General features: G+C 50.4%; 1 protein-coding gene across 1 annotated transcript in view; it reads left to right on the forward strand.

The window, feature by feature from the left end:
* TINAGL1 (tubulointerstitial nephritis antigen-like 1) overlaps window positions 1–19,457 on the forward strand; it is a 44,843-nt gene that overhangs the window by 2,934 nt on the left and 22,452 nt on the right. Inside the window, exons 2-5 of the mRNA XM_015417351.1 lie at window positions 1,854–2,188; window positions 3,884–3,947; window positions 15,084–15,176; window positions 17,188–17,302. Coding sequence (XP_015272837.1) covers window positions 1,885–2,188; window positions 3,884–3,947; window positions 15,084–15,176; window positions 17,188–17,302 — 576 coding nt within the window. The 5' untranslated portion in view covers window positions 1,854–1,884. The remainder of the gene's footprint in view (window positions 1–1,853; window positions 2,189–3,883; window positions 3,948–15,083; window positions 15,177–17,187; window positions 17,303–19,457) is intronic.

Raw genomic sequence — 19,457 nt, forward strand, 5'->3', positions numbered from 1 at the left:
CATTCCTGCCCAAAAATAGCCCTGCTTTTAGGTCTGGGAGGGCAAAGCTGAGGCAGAGGCCCAGATTCCTTCCTTGCTTCTTGACCTTCCGCACCTCCTCCTGAGATTGCTGGTGCTCAGTACGGAGAACGTCTTGCATTGCTGAAGCCTGAGCTCGTAGGAGCCATCGACTCTAGGTAGCATCGAGAGGGTCAAAGGATGTGACAGTGAACATCTAAACATCCATAGCTTTCTGAGCTCTAATATTCAAGCACGCTTCCTTTTTTAGAGGACTTTCAAGTGAACCCTTACTACTCCCACCCCCTGTGTCTCCACCTGAGTCGCTGTTCTGGGTACATCCTCACTGGAAGGTGGTAAGCCCAGAATGGTGACTTGTGCAGAGACGCAACAGGCAGCCACTTTTCAGGGCAGATCATCCAGCTGTCTCCCTAACTTGCTCCTTTGCCTAGACTACCTTGCGGGATTGAAGTGAAGCTGAAGATTTTGCTGAAAGCTTGTTGAAAGGAGGATGGGATCGAAATGTTATAAATAACAGCATATCAAACACCGGGACTCAACAGAACAGAATGTTTGGGTGTGCAGTGTCCTACGCCTCTTCCCCCCACATTTAACAGCCTGCCCTCACTTGATCTGCGAGTTCAAGGCTGCCGCCCACTCTGTTTCCAGCCCGATATCCGGGTAAACAGGAAAATGTCCTGCACTATGTTCCTTAGCCACTGTGTACCGACTAGGAAAGACTGGAATGCAGGGAACGTGACCAGGACAGATATGTTAGAGGTTGTAGCAGGAACAAGAGCTCTTGCTGGGCATGCACTGTTGTAGATCTATAGGTCAGTTACCCCTCAAATGTCTGTTTAACAAACCTGCTCAAACCTGAACACATCCCTCCTGCAGGGAAGGTCATTTCTGCATTATACGGCCCAGAGAGGATAGGAGGAAAAGGTCCAGAGTATTGCTAGTTTGTCATCATAAAATAGAATTCACTGGAAATCTGGAGCCTTTTGCTTGGATGGAACATCTGCACAATGTGTGGTATAGTGATCAGACTATCAAACTAAGACTATCAAACTAAGACATATCCCCACTCTGCCACGAAAATCACTGGATGTCTTTGGCCAATCATCCTCTCTCAGCCAAGCCTACTTTACAGGGATGTTGCAAGGACAAAACAGGGGGAGAGGAGAAACATGTAAGTCTCCCCAAAGAAGGGTGGGATCAAATCAAACAGATTGGTAGAATTTTGAGGGAAGACAAAAGAATTTCAACAAAATTAGCTAAATTTCTCATGAAGGGTTTTCACACCCTTAGAAATGTTGTACTCTTCCATGTAGACATTGTACTTGGGTGCCTTGGCAAACACTGGGCTATAGGGATGTGCCACCAGAGGTCATTTCGGGGGGGATTGCGGGGGATCGCAATTCCCCCGGGTGAGGTACGGGGGGCGGGGCACATGACGAAGCCCCGCCCCCTGCTTCCGGCCGCCCGGCTTCCGGCCCTCATTCAGCCAGGAGGAGGCAGGAGAAGAGGGAGGGTAAGTTGCTTCCTCCCTGCCTCTCCCCACCCCTGCCTGCCTGGGGCCAGGGAGGGCCTTTGCGGGGCTTCCTTGCACTCCCGCCGGCCTTGCAGGTCCACCGCCAGGCCCCTCATGGGGCTCGGCAGTGGAGCTGCAAGGCCGGCGGCGGCCGGGACCGTTGGGGGTGGGGTGTGTGGCCTTATGACACACTTCCGGTGATGTCAGGGGGTGTGGCATATGCTAATGAGTTATGCTAATGAGTTCCCCTAGCTCTTTTTCTACGAAACGACCCCTGTGTGCCACCATTTGATTGATTCTGCATCTTCCCATTCTTCTGCAGAACCTGGGGATTTCAGACGACTGAAGACAGAATGAAGGCATTCTGGACTTTCCTGGTGGTCTCGCTGCTGGCAGATGAGACAGCCACCGCTCATGTGTCTCGAACACGGAGAGAGCTGGCCCCGGGACTGCATGAACGGGGGATTCGAGATGCGGGGGGCTCATACTGCCAACGCCAGGATGCCTGCTGCCCAGGGAGAAACGATGCTTGCACGGTGCCTTACCTTGATACCATTTGCTACTGTGACCTGTTCTGCAACCGCACCATCTCGGACTGCTGTCCTGATTTTTGGGAGTACTGCTTGGGCATTGAACCCCCATTTGTTGTGCACAAGGGTAAGGCATTGGTGAGAAGGTGGGATCAATCCTAAGTTTACTCTAGCAACGGCAAAACTTTTTTCAGTTCTTTCAGCCCTTGCATCAAAAAAATAAGAAGCAAATACCTTCTGCTGCTCGAGATCTCTGAGTCAATGAGCTTCTAAGGGGATAAAAGGAAGGAAGGTGGGAAGGGCTGGATGATGGGGCGGTGTATACAGAGGTTCATGCGTGTGTCAGTGGGTATTTGTGTATCTGAGGACAATATTGCCTGGTGCGCATATGGTAAGTCAGTAGGAGAGTGTGGCTGATTGCCATGTGTGTGGTTGACATTGAAGTATGTGCGTCTTGGTGATTACTGTAAATGCCCCCTCATATACTGTCTCTGTCCATCATGTGTCTGTCTTTTTCTCCATCTCTCATAACACCAAGATGTGGAGACACAACCAAGGATTGGCAGCAGAAACAAAGGAGCTCACTGCCACAAGATGTGTGTGTGGGGGGAGTGGCTATGAATCTGGATGGCTTAAATAAAGGAGGAGGAGCCCCAGGCCTCCATGTTTAAATGCAGTCTACCTCTGAGACCCTGATGATTTCAGGGACAAATGGCAGACAATGGTCAGAGGAAGTGGAGGTGCTGCCTGCTGGGATGCTGGATGTAGTTTTTTGCGGCCCAGTCTATCAGAACAGTTTCTGTGGGTTATGGGTGGGCTGTTTGGGTTTTCCAGGTTGAATGTGGGGATGTATTAGTGGGCTGAGCGAGTGAAGTGATCTTTGGGTTTTTGCAGGCTGCAGGCTGCTGCTGGGCCCCTGAACCTACCTTATCATACAGATGTGCCATCGAACCACCTGCAGTCCTCAGCAATGTTCCCTCTAAGCGGTGGAGTCCTGTGAGCAAAAATTCTACCTTGTGAGCTACTGGCATTAAAGTTGTGAGCGAGTGATTTGGCTACTGCATGAATTAGTTTGCTCTGGAGCCATCCTTCCTGAGCTAAGACAAAAATGTGTGAGACGGAGGCTAAAAAACTGTGAGCTAGCTCACACTAACTCAGCTTAGAGGGAACATTGGTCCTCAGTGCCCCAGCCTAGATCTTGTCATTTCCATGGCAGCTGCTAACCCCCCTTGACCCCCTTTGAGGAAAATATGATTTCCTTGCTCATAAACAATAGATGTCTTTTTCCTGGGCCTGTCATATGGAGGGTGGGAATGATGCCTTCAGTCGCTCTCAGCTCTCTGGCTTGACTCTAAGCTCAGGATATTAACCCCAGGAAAGCCAGATCTGGAGAAGAAACAGAGACTCCTGTTGAGGGGCTCAGTTCTGTTCTGATGGTCCCCTCTTTCCAGTGGCCAATTCCTAAAATGAGCAGTGCTTAATCTGTCCCAGAAGCTCAAGGGTCTGGATATAGTTAGTAGGCTATTATTCTTCAGGGGCTGGCCAGGTGTCACTTTCTCAAACTCAGGTATGTAGGGTATTCCAAAAATGGGCGAGAGGTCCCCAGCCATCTGCTCTCATTCATTCTCATGCATGAAAAGTCACTGAGCAAACCATCAGCCTTTTGCAGGATGCTCTTGCAGGATCCTTAACAATAAATAGGAAGCAGGATACTCAGCTGTGACCCTCAGAGGATAAGCATCCCCCAAATTTGAGCCCTTTTTCATCTGTGCATGCCCAGATTCTCACTTCACCTACTTCCTTGTTTTTCCCTTTTCCCCAGGCTGCATCCGCAGTGGGCACAGATTCCCAACAGGTGCGACCTACAGAAATAACTGCAACCTCTGGTAAGTGGGTCACTTAACATCAAAGCAATTTTGTGATGAAACTCTTCTTGACAAAACCTATTCCTTGGAATGACCCTTAGGTTAAAGCAGTTTACAAACTAGGCCAAACTACATGATACATTGTTTATGGGCCTGCTCCATGACCATTTTTCTTATCAATTGTTAATCGCATCTGGAAAATGCTTATTTCCGTACAACAAAGTATAGCTGGATATCCCTGGGAAACTGGCCGGCCCAGGGTTTCCTTTTGGACACATTGTCAGGCTCCTTAGTCAGGTCACACCACACACACAAGGCTTCTTCAGAAGATAAGTGTTTTATTGGTAGTCCAGTACTAAAGAACGAGTATACAGCTTGTGTCAGGAATGACCTGTAATATGATGGCCACTGACATATAGTGTAATCAAACTCCCCCCCCCACATAAGCCCAAGCCAATGAGTACATTTCGCACGCGCAGCAAGAAGCAGGCAAGCGGCTAGGTGTCTAAGTCGTTAACTTTCTCAGGCAAGTTAATTTGCAGCTGGAGAACGACAACAAGGTCAGGCCAGAGATAGCAGCCAGAAGCTAGACAGGGATGAGCTGGGAATGAAGAGGAGGCAGTGCAGCCCTCCACATTCCAGTTCTATGACAGGGCTACCTGACACACATCTCTATGGCCGGAGTTTCAGTGTCCTAGGTAGCACTGACTAACTCCTTTCAGTATAATAGTGTCCAAAAGACCTCAAAGTCCACAAACAAGGCAGAGGAAAGGATATAGAGGAGTCTCCTGTTGGATTCTTTTTCTACCTATGAATTGTCATACCTTCTCTTGTTAAATGCAACTTGTGCTTTTGAATAGTGACCACCAATTCTACTTTATCAGTTGACTTACTATAATTATGTTGCAATAGACTGATGTCTACTGGTAACTTGTGAAATTAGTGCAGCCATTTTCACCAGGAGGATTGACCTCTGTAGTCTGGAGAACAGTTGTTATTCCAGGAGATCTCCAGGCCTCGTGTGGAGGTTGGTAACCCTAGGGGTGGGCTTTGGCACATTTTCCCTGTCCCAGTCCCCTGTGGTAGCCCTCCCCCACTGTGCCACCAGAGGGCCTTTTTCAAAATTACTCATTGTCATAGCAATATAATCTTATATCCATATGTCAGTCCTGAAAAAGCTCCTTGGTTGCGTGGGGTGGAGGAGAAGAAGAAGAAATTGGTTTTATACCCCGCCCTTCACTACCCGAAGGAGTCTCACAGTGGCTTACAAATTACTTTCCCTTCCGCTCCCCACAACAGACACCCTGTGAGGTAGGTCGGGCTGAGAGAGCTCTTTCAAGGACTGCTCCTGAGAGAACAGCTCTGAAAGAACTTGTAACTGACCCAAGGTCACACCAGCAGCTGCATGTGGAGGAGTGGGGAATCAAACCTGGTTCTCCCAGGTTAGAGACCATGTTCCTAACCACTACACCAAACTGGCTCTGGAGAGGAAATGGCCACCACAGAAGACTGGGACAGGGAAAATGTTGCTGAAAAGATTGTACTTTTTGATCCGTGCAGCAGCCACACCAGTTTTGCTGCGACCTTTCAAAAAAGATCATAGTAAAATAGGTTTGGAAAGAACCGTAGCAAAGCCTGGGGAAAGCTGGGAGGTGCATGGAAGCACCACAAACAATGCTAAGGGGATGTGTGGGGGGGGAACTCCGCTGGCCATTAGCATTGCCAGGCAAACAATCAGTGTGGAAATCACCTTAGTCTTCTGGCTGCACATCCTGTAAACCCCCCCCCACACACACATTTTTTCCCAAAGAATAAAATGCAGGTCAAATTGAGCAGCAAGGGCAGGAAACAAAAGCGTGCCTGCAGGTCAGACACACCTTCCAGCCCACCTCCATGCTCCGTGGAGCATTCCAGCCCTATCGTGTCTGCTATTGGCTACAGTGCAAGGGAGACCAGCCTCCTCTGCTTCTAGGCAAGAACCAAGGTCAGCTATTCCCAGGTGTGAAGCAGGATCACAACTTTACAAGAGACCTTGTCAGTTCACAAGCTTCATAAATAGGAGTGTCTGCTAAAATTGACATAAGGAGAGACCGCCCCAGACACAGGTATGTGAGGATGCAAACTTGATTCACAGGGCTGACTGCTTGCAAAGGAAGCCATTTCAGGTTTAACCCTCTCCTTTCCCTTTTCTCTCTCCTTATCCGGCCCATCCCACCACTGATTCTCTACCCACATACACACACACACAGAGCATATTGAACTTTGAAATCCTGTAGAAGAAATTGAGGCAGGGCTGAATTCCTGCCTGGAAGGATTTAGCGACTGGGGTGTTCTGCCAACCTCTTGTAAGTGTGTGTGTGTGTGTGTGTGTGTGTTTATGGCTTGGGGGCAAAGGGAGGCCTTTTGAAAAGGAATCTTGGATGTAGAGGAATTTGACCTCTGCCTTTTCCCACTGCCTCATAGCTTCTGCCTGGTCTAGAGCGTGGGAGGAGAGACCCCCGCAGCTGCGTGAAAAAGAGATTCAGGGGAAAGAATATCCCTCCTTTATGTCAAAACAGCCAGGCTTCAGAACAAGAAAACTTGTGAGTGAGGATGGCAGAGTAGAAGAGTAGGGTGTGGGGTTGCCATCCCGGGGGGGGGGGACTGGGGGGGCGAGACATAGGGGGTGCTGGAGAGTGGATGGCATGACCAATTTGGGTGTGTGTGTGTGTGTGTGACATCAGGCCACTCTAGGATTCGGTGGAAACTCTGTAGAGGTAAATCACTACATGAGTTCTACAAGTAAAATGGGGACAGCTACATATTTGGATCAAGTTCATTTAGAACCCAGTTACAAGCCAGCTGGTTTTGCCCACGTTTGTCAATCTGGGTTCAAACGACACCCGGTGCAAGAATCCCACAGCCATGATCTCTTTCTGTATTGCTAAATGTCCTCAGTGGCCCCCACAGGTCACTGGAGGAAGGAAAGTCTCACTGTTTCCCCAAGTTAAATAGTCTCCCTTTTCTGAAGCAGTGGGAAGAAAAACGGCAGCATTTAGGTGTCACAGGTGTGGGGTGTGGGGCTTTTCATAATTGACACAAATGTAATGTGTTCTCAGGCTCATGTCTTCCCCTGGCTCCTTCTCTCTCCCTTCTTGGGTGGAGAATGATTGCAAACTCCTTGGTTTGAGAAATCCTGAATCAAACTCCATATTAATGTAGGGTGGAAGTTTTGGGGGCAGTGATATGGCAGGGGGCTCCGTGTCAGCTGAGATTTCTAGAGTGACGGAGGTAGCTCTAGAAATCACCAATGGCTCCAGGAACACCCTCCATCCCTTGCAGGTTTATGCAAGAAGTCATGTAACGGCTCATGTAACGATGCCTTTTTAATATATTTTTCTCCTACTGCCACTTGGAACTGTTGGTAATGGCATAGCAGGGCTATTTTTGGGCAGGAACGAGGAATGCACAGGAACTCATTAGCATAATAGGCCGCACCCAACAGCAGAAACTCATTAGGATTGGCTACATTAGGGGTGTGTGGCCTAACATGCAAAGGAGTTCCTGCTACAAAAAAAGGCCCTGGGTTTTGACAACAAACAAGGTAAACAGAATAACAAGCAAAAGGTGGGTGTGGCTGGATAACCACACTTCTGGTAACATGGGGGTGTGGCCTAATGTGCTAATGAGCTGTGCTGTCAGGGGTGTGGCCCAATATGCTAATGAGTTCCTGCTGTTGGGTGTGACCTATTATGCTAATGAGTTCCTGCTGGGCTTTTTCTACAAAAAGAGCCCTGTGGCATAGTATCTGTTCTGGGAAAACCCCAGACGTGATGTCACACCTCTGTAGGAACAGCCAGAAAGTTCTATGTTTCCCCCCAGAAATGACATCACAACATAGAACCAGTGGCCATTTTTATTTTATTTTCCTCCCCCTGCCACCCAGAGCTGGGGACTGAGAACCCTAAGCCAGGTCCAAGTTAAGTCTCTGCAGCAGTGCCCCGGGACATGACTTGGACTCAGCCAGTGACAGAGTAGGAGGACCCAGTGGAGATTCGAGTCACCTGCCGTGCTACTGATGGCTGGGAGTGAGCTAAGCCCCTGGTGCTCCTGGCACCCTGCTGTTTGTCATCCAGCTTATCCCTTAGGCCAACCAAGGCAGTTGTCTAAGGTACCAGAGATGAAGGGCCACCAAAAGAGTTAGAAGTCCGCAGACAGCTCCAGGAGTCCATATTGCAGGGCAGGGAGGGAGCCAAACACAGCTGTGTTGGCGACACAGCTACAGGCATTTCTGGATGACGCTTCTGTCCTCGATCCCCATCAGTCCGGGTTTCGCCCTGGTCACGGGGTGGAGACTGTTCTGGTCGCACTGACTGATGACCTCCGTAGGCATCTGGATCAAGGCGGAGTGGCGGCGCTGTTGTTGTTAGACTTGTCGGCCGCCTTCGATACGGTCGACCATCAGCTGCTGGCCCACCGCCTTGCCGACGTGGGGATTCAGGGGCTTGCCCATCAATGGCTGGTCTCCTTTCTCCAAGGTCGGGGACAGAGGGTGGCTATAGGGGATCAGCAGTCCCGGAGGTGGCCCCTTGACTGTGGGGTACCTCAAGGGGCAGTGCTATCCCCGATGCTGTTTAACATCTACATGCGCCCCCTCGCCCAGATAGCCAGGAGTTGTGGGCTGGGGTGTCATCAATACGCTGATGACACCCAGCTGTATCTGATGTTGGGCGGCCGGTCAGATTCCACTCCCGACGACCTTAGTCAGGCGTTACAGGCTGTGGCTAGGTGGCTCAGACTGAGTCGGCTGAAATTAAACCCGGCAAAGACGGAGGTCCTGGGGCTCAGTCGGATCAGTTCGGGGCTGGGGCTCCCTCTCCCGACCTTTGACGGGGTGCCTTTGGTGCCGGCGTCGGAGGTTAGGAGTTTGGGGGTGCTCCTGGTGCAGCCCCATGCAGCCCCATGCAGCCCGCCAACCCAGCTGTCTCGAGCTCCCTCGCACAGTCTATCAACGGGCTGTATGAGAGAGCCCCTTGAAATGGGCTGTGCAAGGCAGCTTGAGGCAGCTGGGCTGGCAGGGAGAGGTCTCTCTCCATCGGTTTAGCTGTCTCGGGCTCCCTTGCACAGTATCTTTCAATGGGCTGCCCAAGAGAGACTGAGACAGCAGGGCTAGCAGAGAGGAATCTCTCCCCTCCAGCCCAGCTGTCTCAGGCTCCCTTGCACAGCCTATTGAAAGGAGCTCCCTCATGCTCCTATCTGGTGGAACGAGCTCCCAGAGGAGATCAGGGCTCTGCGGGACCTAGCACAGTTCCGCAGAGCCTGCAAGACGGAGCTCTTCCACCAGGCATTCGAATAGGAGCCGCCATCATTATGGTACCATCTATGCCCCAAGCCTGTGGACAGGGTCATCACGATGTGGGCACTTTGATAAAGAGGATGAGACTTTAGGAGATCGCCATCTTGCTATTAGGAAGTGAGCACCGATTACTGCTTTGTATATATGATGTTTTAATATTTGATACTATGTATTATTTAATATTAATATTTTAATGTTTTATGGATGTACTATATCGGCAGTGTGCCTTGTAAGCCGCCCTGAGCCTATGGGGAGGGCGGGATAAAAATCGAAATAATAAATAAAAATAAATAAATAAACTAGTGCTCTGTCTTCCTACTCAGAAGTAAGTCCTGCTATGTTGCTGGCAATGCACTGATATTCATATAACCATAGAATCATAGAGTTGGAAGGGGCCATACAGACCATCTAGTCCAACCCCCTGCCCAATGCAGGACCAGCTCTTGAAAGCTGCCAGTGAAGGGGAGCAGCTAACCACCTCCCTAGGCAGCTGATTCCACCTTTGAACCACTCTGACAGTGAAAACGTTTTTCCTAATATCCAGCCGATACCTTTCTGCATGTAATTTAAACCTGTTGCTTCGGGTCCTGTCCTCTGCTGCCAACCGGAACAGCTCCTTGCCCTCCCCCAAATGACAGCCTTTCAAATATTTAAAGAGAGCAATCATGTCCCCCCTCAATCTCCTCTTCTCCAAACAAAACATTCCCAGAGCCCTTAGCCTTTCCTCGTAGGGCTTAGTCTCCAGATCCCTGATCATCCTCATTGCTCTCTTCTGCACCCTCTCGATTTTGCCCACATCCTTTTTGAAGCGAGGCCTCCAGAACTGCTCTCCATGTGCCTAGAAGTGACGTATGTGCATCACTAGCGGAGCTCTGGAATTTGACCAAAATGCCAGGTTGTCCACTGGCAACATTCTGACATCACTTCCAGGCGGAGAGGGAGTGAAGCTGGCATGTTACAATGCCACCTATATGCTGCCCTCCCTGGAGTCTGACCATTTCCCCCCTGCTGGCCAGCTAAATAGCTGCAGGGAAGTGCCCACTAGCAGTGGAGGACCCTCCCCCCCACCAGCAGGGGCTTGGTAAACCTGCTTGGAACCCCAGAACTGGCTGCATTTGTGCAGACAAACCTCTGTTTGTTACAGTGTCTGAATGCAGCTGAAACCATGGGCAACTGAGAATGCAGGGAGTGGAACATGTTGGGTTTTTTTCTTGAAAAGTAGCAAAGGAGGAGAAGAGAAGATCGAAGTTTGCAGCCAGCAGCTGTTTCTTCTTCCTTTGTCCTGCATCCTCCTGGTAGGAGAAGAGTTAAAATACATCCCCCTCTGGTCTACTGTTTGCTGCTCAGTAGGTCCTGGAGGAGCACTGTCTAACTCAAGAAGGCGTCTGGGCAGAGCCGTAAAAGGAGAAGCCCTTTCGTTTCTGCCTTTGGGATGGGAAAGGAGGAGGCTCTCTTTTTTTGGCCGCTTTTTTTAAAGTGGCTTTCAGCCAGGACAAAAGCCAAGCATTTTGTGATGTGTAGCTAATATTGGGCCTGGCATCGTGTCAGGGAGACAGAAGATTCCTGAAGGGATTGTGGTGCTTTCCTAGGAGTTGCCTTCAAACCAGGCAAGGGCATCCCTCTGTCATTGTTAAATAGTGGGTTCCATGGATGAGCAGGCTCAAGTCTAGTGATCAGCTCAACTTTATTTGTGATTTCAGCAAGAATAAGACAAGGCCCCAAAGCCGCAGCTCTGCTAAATAGCATGCAATTGCCACACCCAAACACACCCCACTCCCAGTGATAGGCTGTTTATACAGCATTACTACTTGATTGGTTACTTCCAGAGTCCTGGTAGGCTATTGTTCTTGTGCTCCAAGCTCAGCCAGTCTCTGGGGTGACATACCTGGAATGGTTCAGTCAGTCCCAATACATAACATGAAGCTGCACGACCAAAGGAGGGCGGTGGTGGAAAACACGCAATAAAGAGCTGTCTATGAACCTCTGCTTTAAAACCACCTTGTCACAGGGCAGGGTCATTTCCTGCAGGAGCGCACAGGAGCGGAGCTCCAGCAGTAAAGAGCCCAGGGGGCGGGCACATGCAACAAGCCTCACCCCCTGTTCCCAGCAGCCCTCAGTCAGAGCAAGAGGCAGCCAGGTAAGCTGCAGAGCCCCCCCCCGGCCCCCCAGTCTAAAACAGTCCAGTGGCACCTTTACAACCAAGTTTTATTCAGGTACAAGCTCTCCCTCCTCTGCGAGGACAGATCTGCACATTCCCCCCCCCCCAATAGCTAGCAATCCAAAACAGTCCAGTGGAGCCTGAGCAGTGGGTGTTGCCTTCTGACATGCTTCCGGTGATGCCAGGGGGTGTGGCAGCATATGCCACACCCCCTGACATCACCGGAAGTGTGTCATAAGGCCACACACCCCACCCCCAATGGTCCCGGCCGCCGCCACCGGCCTTGCAGCTCCATGAGGGGCCCGGCGGTGGACCTCCAAGGCCGGCGGGAGTGCTAGGAAGCCCCGCGAAGGCCCTCCCTGGCCCCAGGCAGGCAGGGGTGGGGAGAGGCAGGGAGGAAGCAACTTACCCTCCCTCTTCTCCTGCCTCCTCCTGGCTGAATGAGGGCCGGAAGCGGGGCGGCCGGAAGCAGGGGGCGGGGCTTCGTCATGTGCCCCACCCCCCGTACCTCACCCGGGGGAACTGCGATCCCCCACGATCCCCCACGAAATGACCTCTGCTAATGAATTATACTAATGAGCTCCTACACCTCTTTTTCTACGAAATGACCCCTGCCTTGTCATGTTTCTAGCCCACATGATTGTACAGCTGTTCTACAAAGGGTCAACTCCATCAAACACAATGGGAGTTCTGCGATATAAAAGGCAAACAATATGGATCAGGACCGCAATGCTGGGGGAGCCATGTTTTGAAACCTTCAGATGCAGACTGGAGATCTCACAGAATTACAACTGCTCTTCAGGTGACAGAAACCTGTTCCCCTGGAGAAAACGGCTGATTTGGAGGGTGGGCTCTATAGTATTATACCCCACTGAGGTCCCTCCCCTCCTCAAACCTCACCCTTCCCAGGCTCCACCCCCAAATCTCTGGGAATTTCCCAGCCTGGAGTTGGCAACTTTAGAGAGTGGGGACTTTGGCTGTTTCCCCAGGAGGGCTTCATGGTTCTGTAACTAGCAGAAATCGAATTATGTAAAACAGTAAAAACTACAGCATCAAGTATGCAAGCATGCTCAATATGCATAATTTATACAATTTTATACATAGTCTAGATGTCTTCAGGGAGCTGAATACACAAAGAGGGGCCTGTATCTTTCCCCCTGCATGTGGAAATAGGCCATGTGTATGTGTTTGTGGGGGGGAGTAATTTTGGGAGTAGAAACTGCTGGCAGGGAAAAGGGATATGCTTCTGCTTCCCCACTCTCCTTTCTTCTGTTTTCAGAGAGTATTGTCTTAGTTCTACTGCTAAAAGGCTGGCTGTCTTGGTTGTCCGTTTCATTGCTATGATTTCACCTAACTGGTTGCCTGATTTGGTATCCAAGCCTAGCAAAAGGAGCTTGATGGGTCTTAATGGCATGGGATCTCTCCCCAAGCCTTGGAATGTCACACCTGTCAATATTTTAAAAGGCCAGAGAGACGGCAAGGGTAGTTGCAGACAGAGCTTTTCTTTTCTTTTCTTGAAAAAGAGGTGCCAGAACTCTCAAGACGGAAATGAGGTTTTCAATCTGTATACTGAAAACTCATGGACTTTTAAACATTTTTTAAAAAAATTGTTGAGGAGGTTCTGGAACTCCCCCAGAAAAAAGCCTTGGTTGCAGGTGCATTTGGTCACAGCTTCCACATAGATGGTTTCTTCTGCCTTTGCTTCCAAACTGGAGAAACGTGGGTTTTTTTGAGTAGTTGTCCTAAGTATGCTCTTTCACAAACCTGCTTTATTGCAATTTTTATGGAAAGACCACAATCCACATGCACTAGTGTACTGCCTGGATAAGAAAGTTCACATTTTCTAAGGTCCCACCTACATCAGTGCCATGTTCCTACCATGAACCCCCTGCATATCCACCATTTTCCCCATCATGCCACTGAATGGCTTTCTGAGGGTGCTTAAAAAAACCTGCAATTGCTCTAACATTATAATGTTATAGCACTATAAAAATTCAATTTTTAAAAAAAATCACAAAAGCCACAAAAGCAGAGAACAAATACAGGTTAAAATTGTGGCTGATGGAGAAAAGTGCACAGAAAACTCCTGTGTGGACACTCGTATTGTCAATGATAAAGTCTCTGCATCCATAAATGCAGAGCAGAGAATCCTCATTCTGTGAATGAAGCCAGAGAGAGAGAGAGAGACCTGAAAGTTTTTAACTAGCTTTAGCTGCAACTGGGGCTGCAGCTGTTAAGAGACCTGGAAGAATTGCTGTTTGGGAAACTGATCTGTGGCCCCATTCACACAGGGAATTTGCCGCGGGAGAGCCACGAGAGGATGGCAGATTTTCCGGTCACGATCACACCAGAACATCTGAGAAGTGGAGCACACCCGTGGCAAACCCGTGGCATGCTGCTGAAAATGCGCTATAAAAAAAAACCTCAACGAAGGTGGTAGCAAATGGTTTGCCATGGGCTGCCTCCGGACTCCCTTGGTGTGATCATGCCGGCGCGGCTTTTCCCTCCGGCCGTCTGCGTTGCAGCGCACACGCCGAGGGCAGGAACCGTGGGTTGCCGCCGATGCGTCTGATCACGTTGTCGCACGGCTACGTGCAGTGCCACAAATAGCCATGCCTCCCCCCTGCATTTTCCGGCCCGTGTGACCGGGGCCTGTGATTAGTAGTCATGCTGCCAGCTCTGGGAATCTGTTAGCCTCCACTGTGTCCTGCTTACATGCTTGTAAATAAATCATTATTTTAAAACAAAAAGACGACATCCATTTCCACTCCTGCCATTCCAAAGGAAACTAAGTGCTGTCATATAAATTTCTCATTGCTCAGGGAAGTGGGACATACCCAGTAATACATTTCACTGTACATCTGTGCTGAGCTGAATGAACCACCAGAAGACCTGCCATATTTACCCTGCTGACACCCCTTTCACCAAGCAATGCAAAGTTCAAGGCTCACCTTGGCAGGGCCTGTTTCCTTTGGAGTTGAGAACACTGGAAATTCCTGGTGTCTTTATAAAAATGTGCTTGTAAACAAATGTGCCGGTTGAAAAGGAATCCGAGGAGGAAGCCAGCGAACATAGGCCGGCCAGGCTTTTTCCAAAGCATAGTCAATATGTCAGACCCCAGAATCCAAGGGGTTATTTAAATCACTATGAAAGTTTTTTTTTTAATTCTGTGTTTTGTCATGAGCTGCTGGGTTGGTATTTCAGCCCACAAAGTTTTTATCATGCTTTCCTTCCCAACATTTCTCTGAGGTCGTCCCATTTGACACACAGGGAACTCACTCGGTCGCCTTACATGGACCTACCTTTCTGTAGTATGGGAGACAATAAGACTGTCCTACTTTGCAGGGCTTATGTAAGCACAGTGGAGATAATGCCAGTGCTGCACTGTAAGGTGCCTTTCCTTCCCTTTCAGTTATTAGCTTCATTGACCAGAGGTCTTAAGCCAAACGTACAAACAGCTACTATAAAACACATGGACCACTGTAAGGTGATATAAATGCTAAGTGGTAGAGGAGGCCAACCTAAATTTTCTCAGTGTTACTATCTTCTGGCATTGTTGTCTATAAATCTAGACTCCTGGAAATGTTATGAATTCTGTCTTGCTACAAGCCTGTTCTCCCCTTGTGGCTTCGTGCCTGATCTGTGCTGTTTCTTCTCTCCTCAGCACTTGCAGTGGAAATGGGCAATGGGACTGTGAAAACCATGCCTGCCTCATGAATGAGGAGCTGATTGATGCGGTCAACAGAGGGAATTACGGGTATGAATTTCATTAAGAAATTCTGCTGGCCATGAGCCTAGGGGTGACCACTCAAGTTGATGATGCACCAGAAAATTTTCTGTTATACAGTGGCTCAAAGAAATGGGGTGTGTAGTTTCTCAGAAGGACAAAGTGCTGGCGTTTGCACCTAATGGGAGATGGCTTTGAAATCTGGAGTGGGATTTGGATGCAGAGTGTGGGAATGAACATAGAATACTAGATTGGGATGCCAGCCCCCCCCCGGTTTGGTGGGGGTTACCTGCTTTTTGGGGGGTTCAACCCGCACCGGGCAGCTGGCCAGTGGGGGGACCCCGCCCCCAAGCCCCAACACCCACAGCCACCCCCTCCCTTCTCTCTTGAGAGAGAGGAGGGAGAGGGGCAGCTGCAGGCCCTGCACCCAATCTCCGATTGGCATTGCTGCTCGGAGATCGCATGTGCTGGGCCCTCCACCTGCGTGCACTTAAAGGGAACCCCGGGGGCTTGGAGCTGGGATGTCCCCAATGTGACATCATCACATAGGGGATGCCCCGCCCCCTCCGGGAATGCCCCCCCAAAGTCCCCCACTGGGGACGAAGATGGACCTGGGAACCCTAGTACTAGAGTGGGGTCCTTATCCTTTTTGAGCCCGTGGACACCTTTGGAATGCTGCCACAGGGAGGCAGAGCCAACCACAAAATGGCTGCCATAGGAGGTGGAGCCAACACAAAATGTCAGGGTGAGTTCATAAGAACATAAGAAGAGTCCTGCTGGTCCATCTAGTTCAACAGCCTGTCTCACACAGTGGCAAGCCAGTTCCTCTGGAGGTTCAACAACAGAGCATGGAGGTTGAGGCCTTCCCCTGAAGGCCTCCTGGCACTGGGATTCAGAGGTTTGAATGCAGAGATTTCCTTTAGCTCTAATAGCAACTCTTCAAAATTTCAAGCAGAAGCTCTGTTTAATAGGATACCTTTTAAAATAAGTTTCAGAGGGTAGCTGTGTTGGTCTGCAGTAGAATCTGAGTCCAATAGCACCTTAGAGACCAACAAGATTTTGGGGCAGGGTTGCCAAGTCCTCACCTCATGAAGAGCGGGGGAGTCCAGTGCTGGTCCAGGAGTCCATGTGCGGAAGTGACGCAATCACTTTGGGCACATTGGGGGCGGGGCCACAATCATCCGAAGGAAAACCATATAGTTTTCCCTCGGATGATTGTGTCCCTGCCCCAAACGTGCCCGATGTGATTGCATCACTTCCAGGTGACGTGCTGATGCCGGGCATGTTGCGTGCTTTGGGGGTGGGGTTCCCCCGGGGCCCGATCCGCTGCCGGCGAGTAACGGGCCTCTCCGGCAGGGGTTTCCCAGCCCCCTGGGGGGACTTGGCAAGCCTATTTTGGGGATATGATTTTTTGAGAGTCAAAGCTCCCTTCACCTGCTGGGTAGGGCTGGCTTTGCTCTCAGTGGCAGGAACATAAGAAGCATCATATGGTAGGGGGGCCCCAGCTGTGATCGATGCTGCCTGCTGTCAATTCTGTAGCGGAAGGCCGCTGTTGTGCACTATTGAGAGTTTGCTGCTAGGAAGATGAGGCTGGGGTACAGTTGCCAGCTCTGGATTGGGAAATACCTGGAGATTATGGGGGTGGAGCCTGGGGAGGGTGGGGTTTGGGAAGGGAGAGACCTCAGTGGGGTAAAGTGCTATAAAGACCACCCTACAAAGCAGCCGATTTCTCTAGGGGAACTGATCTTGGTCATCTGGAGGTCACTTGTGATAGCGGGAGATCTCCAGGTGCCACCTGGAGGTTGGCAACCCAAGGGTAGGGGGTTGGTGCCATCCGTTCCATGAGCAAGTGAAGAGATCTAGACACTACTTGTTCCATGGTGCTGATCATGGAACAGGTTGCTGGAGCCATCATGAAGCCACAAGAGGACAAGGCAGCCAGGGAAAGAATGAAGGGGGGCGGGGGAGCATCCTGAGCAAGGGATCCATGCCAAACATCACCACATTATCCAAGTGTCTTCTTTTCCCTCCCTCTCTGTAGCTGGAGAGCGTCCAACTACAGCCAGTTCTGGGGTATGACACTGGAAGAGGGGATCCAGTACCGGCTAGGCACCATCAAGCCTCCCACGGCTGTCATGAATATGAACGAACTGCATGTAAGTCTCCCGTGGCATGCGCTCCCAGTATGCAACAGGGTGGCATCTGCCAGTCACCACCATTAAAGAATGCATGACCAAAAAGCAACAACGAGACTCACATAGTGTGGTGGCCGAGAGTCTGAGCCTTAAATTAAGATATTCCTGCTTTTGATATTTCCTCTACTGGTGCTGCTGGCATGGGGGTGGGGGATGAGGGGTACAGAATTCTAAGGCCTGCAGAGCTGGGAAATGTTCTGTTTGGGGATGGTACTGGTCTACCTGTTCTGCTGTAGCATCTTCAAGATGTAAAGGGGGGGCAAAATACATGGGGGAGAAGTAGAGGAATTTTTGTCTGGTTGCCGGCAATGATTCCTGGGCAGCCCTGAATAAAACCTCGCTACGTGGCTCAAGTGGTTAAGACGCTGAACTGCAGGCTGTGGAAGGTCGGTAGTTCAGCAGTTTGAGACCCGGGTGTGCCGCATGATGGAGTGACCTCCCATCTCTAGTTCCAGCTCCTGCAAACCTAGCAGTTCGAAAGCAAGAAATTGCAAGTAGATAAATAGGTTCCACTTCGGTGGGAAGGTAACAGCGTTCCATGCACCTCGGTGTTTAGTCATGCCGGCCACATGACCACGGAAATGTCTTTGGACAGCGCTGGCTCTTCGGCTTTGAAACAGAGATGAGCACCGCAACCCTAGAGTCAGACTCGACTGGCTTTCGAGCAAGGGAACCTTTACCTTTAGTACATTTTAACCCAACTTTCCTCACCAAAAGCAGTGTGCATGATTCTCCTTTCCAAACTGTTAACACAGTTTCCTCTGTCAGAGATTTAGGAAATGCTGCCTGAGTTCTAGAAGCTCATTATTAAAAGGGGGATAATTGTGGTTTTTAATGAGCACACACCTGCACCTATTACTACTTTCTGTGCTTTGCAAAATCATGGAAGTTAATCCTGGGGGTGTCCTGTTCCCAGTCTGGAGGGCTAAATGGCACGAGGAGATCACTTATACTTTTTTTGGGGGGGGGATTTGTGTGCGTGTGTGCTTCTGTTAAAATAGGAGCAATGGGGGGGGGGATACTTTTGCAAAGAAATCCTGACTCAGCAGCTGCCTTCAGCCATTTCCACCCCGGGAGGGATGTTCTTTATGTTGGCCGGTGTTGTTTTTTCCCACTGGAAAGCTGATGTCTGGGCTCTCTGGGAAGGCAACAAGCCCTGGGGACATCAGCTAATGCCACTGAGTCAGCAGAACTGGAGCACCGCTAGATTACCCTGAACATAAAGGAAGCCCCCTCTAAAGCAAACAAGGGGGCCAGAGGCAGCTGGCAGTGGAAATATCAAAGGAAGGAAGAGCCTGGCTCCCTTTCTGGAAATGAGGAGAGGGGCGTCCAAGATGCTCCTTTTTCTCAGGGAAAGAAGAACAAGACCTTGTCCATCAAGCCAGGAATGCAAGCTGTCGACCCATCAGGAGCCGTATGCTGCCCATCATGGGGCCAGCAACACAAGCACTATTTTGGCCCCAGGCAAGCTATGCCCATCACCTCCTTCCATACTGCTGCTAGCTGGCCGGTAGCCAAGCCCCAGTGCCATATTGGACAGGGCTGCAATGCCAACCTCCGGGCATGGCCTAGAGATCTCCCCGAATTACAATTCATCTCCAGAGATCAGTTTCTTGGCAGCTTTGGAGGGTGGACTCTATGGCATTATACCCTGCGGAGTCGGCTGAAGCTGAACCCGGCGAAGACGGAGGTCCTGTGTCTGGGTCGGAACGGGATGGGATTGGGGCTCCCGCTCCCGGCCTTCGACGGGGCGCCTTTGGTGCCAGCTTCGGAGGTTAGGAGTTTGGGAGTGCTCCTGGACTCCACCTTAACGATGGAGGCCCAGGTGGCAGCCACTGCCAAGGCAGCTTTTTACCATCTTCGGCTGGTGCGGCAGTTGGTTCCCTTTCTCAGCCGCGAAGACCTAGCCACAGTGATCCATGCGACGGTCACCTTGAGGCTAGACTACTGCAACGCTCTCTACATGGGGCTGCCACCTGGGCCTCCATCGTTAAGGTGGAGTCAGCTGGTGCAGAATGCGGCAGCCAGGCTGGTTGCGGGTGCCTCGAAATGGGACCACATTCAGCCTGTGCTGAAAGCGCTGCACTGGCTGCCTATAGCATTCCGGATTCGCTTC

This window comes from Gekko japonicus, unplaced genomic scaffold (genome assembly GCF_001447785.1).
Source record: "Gekko japonicus isolate JY-2015 unplaced genomic scaffold, Gekko_japonicus_V1.1 scaffold2170, whole genome shotgun sequence".
In the NCBI taxonomy this organism is placed as follows: Eukaryota; Metazoa; Chordata; class Lepidosauria; order Squamata; family Gekkonidae; genus Gekko; species Gekko japonicus.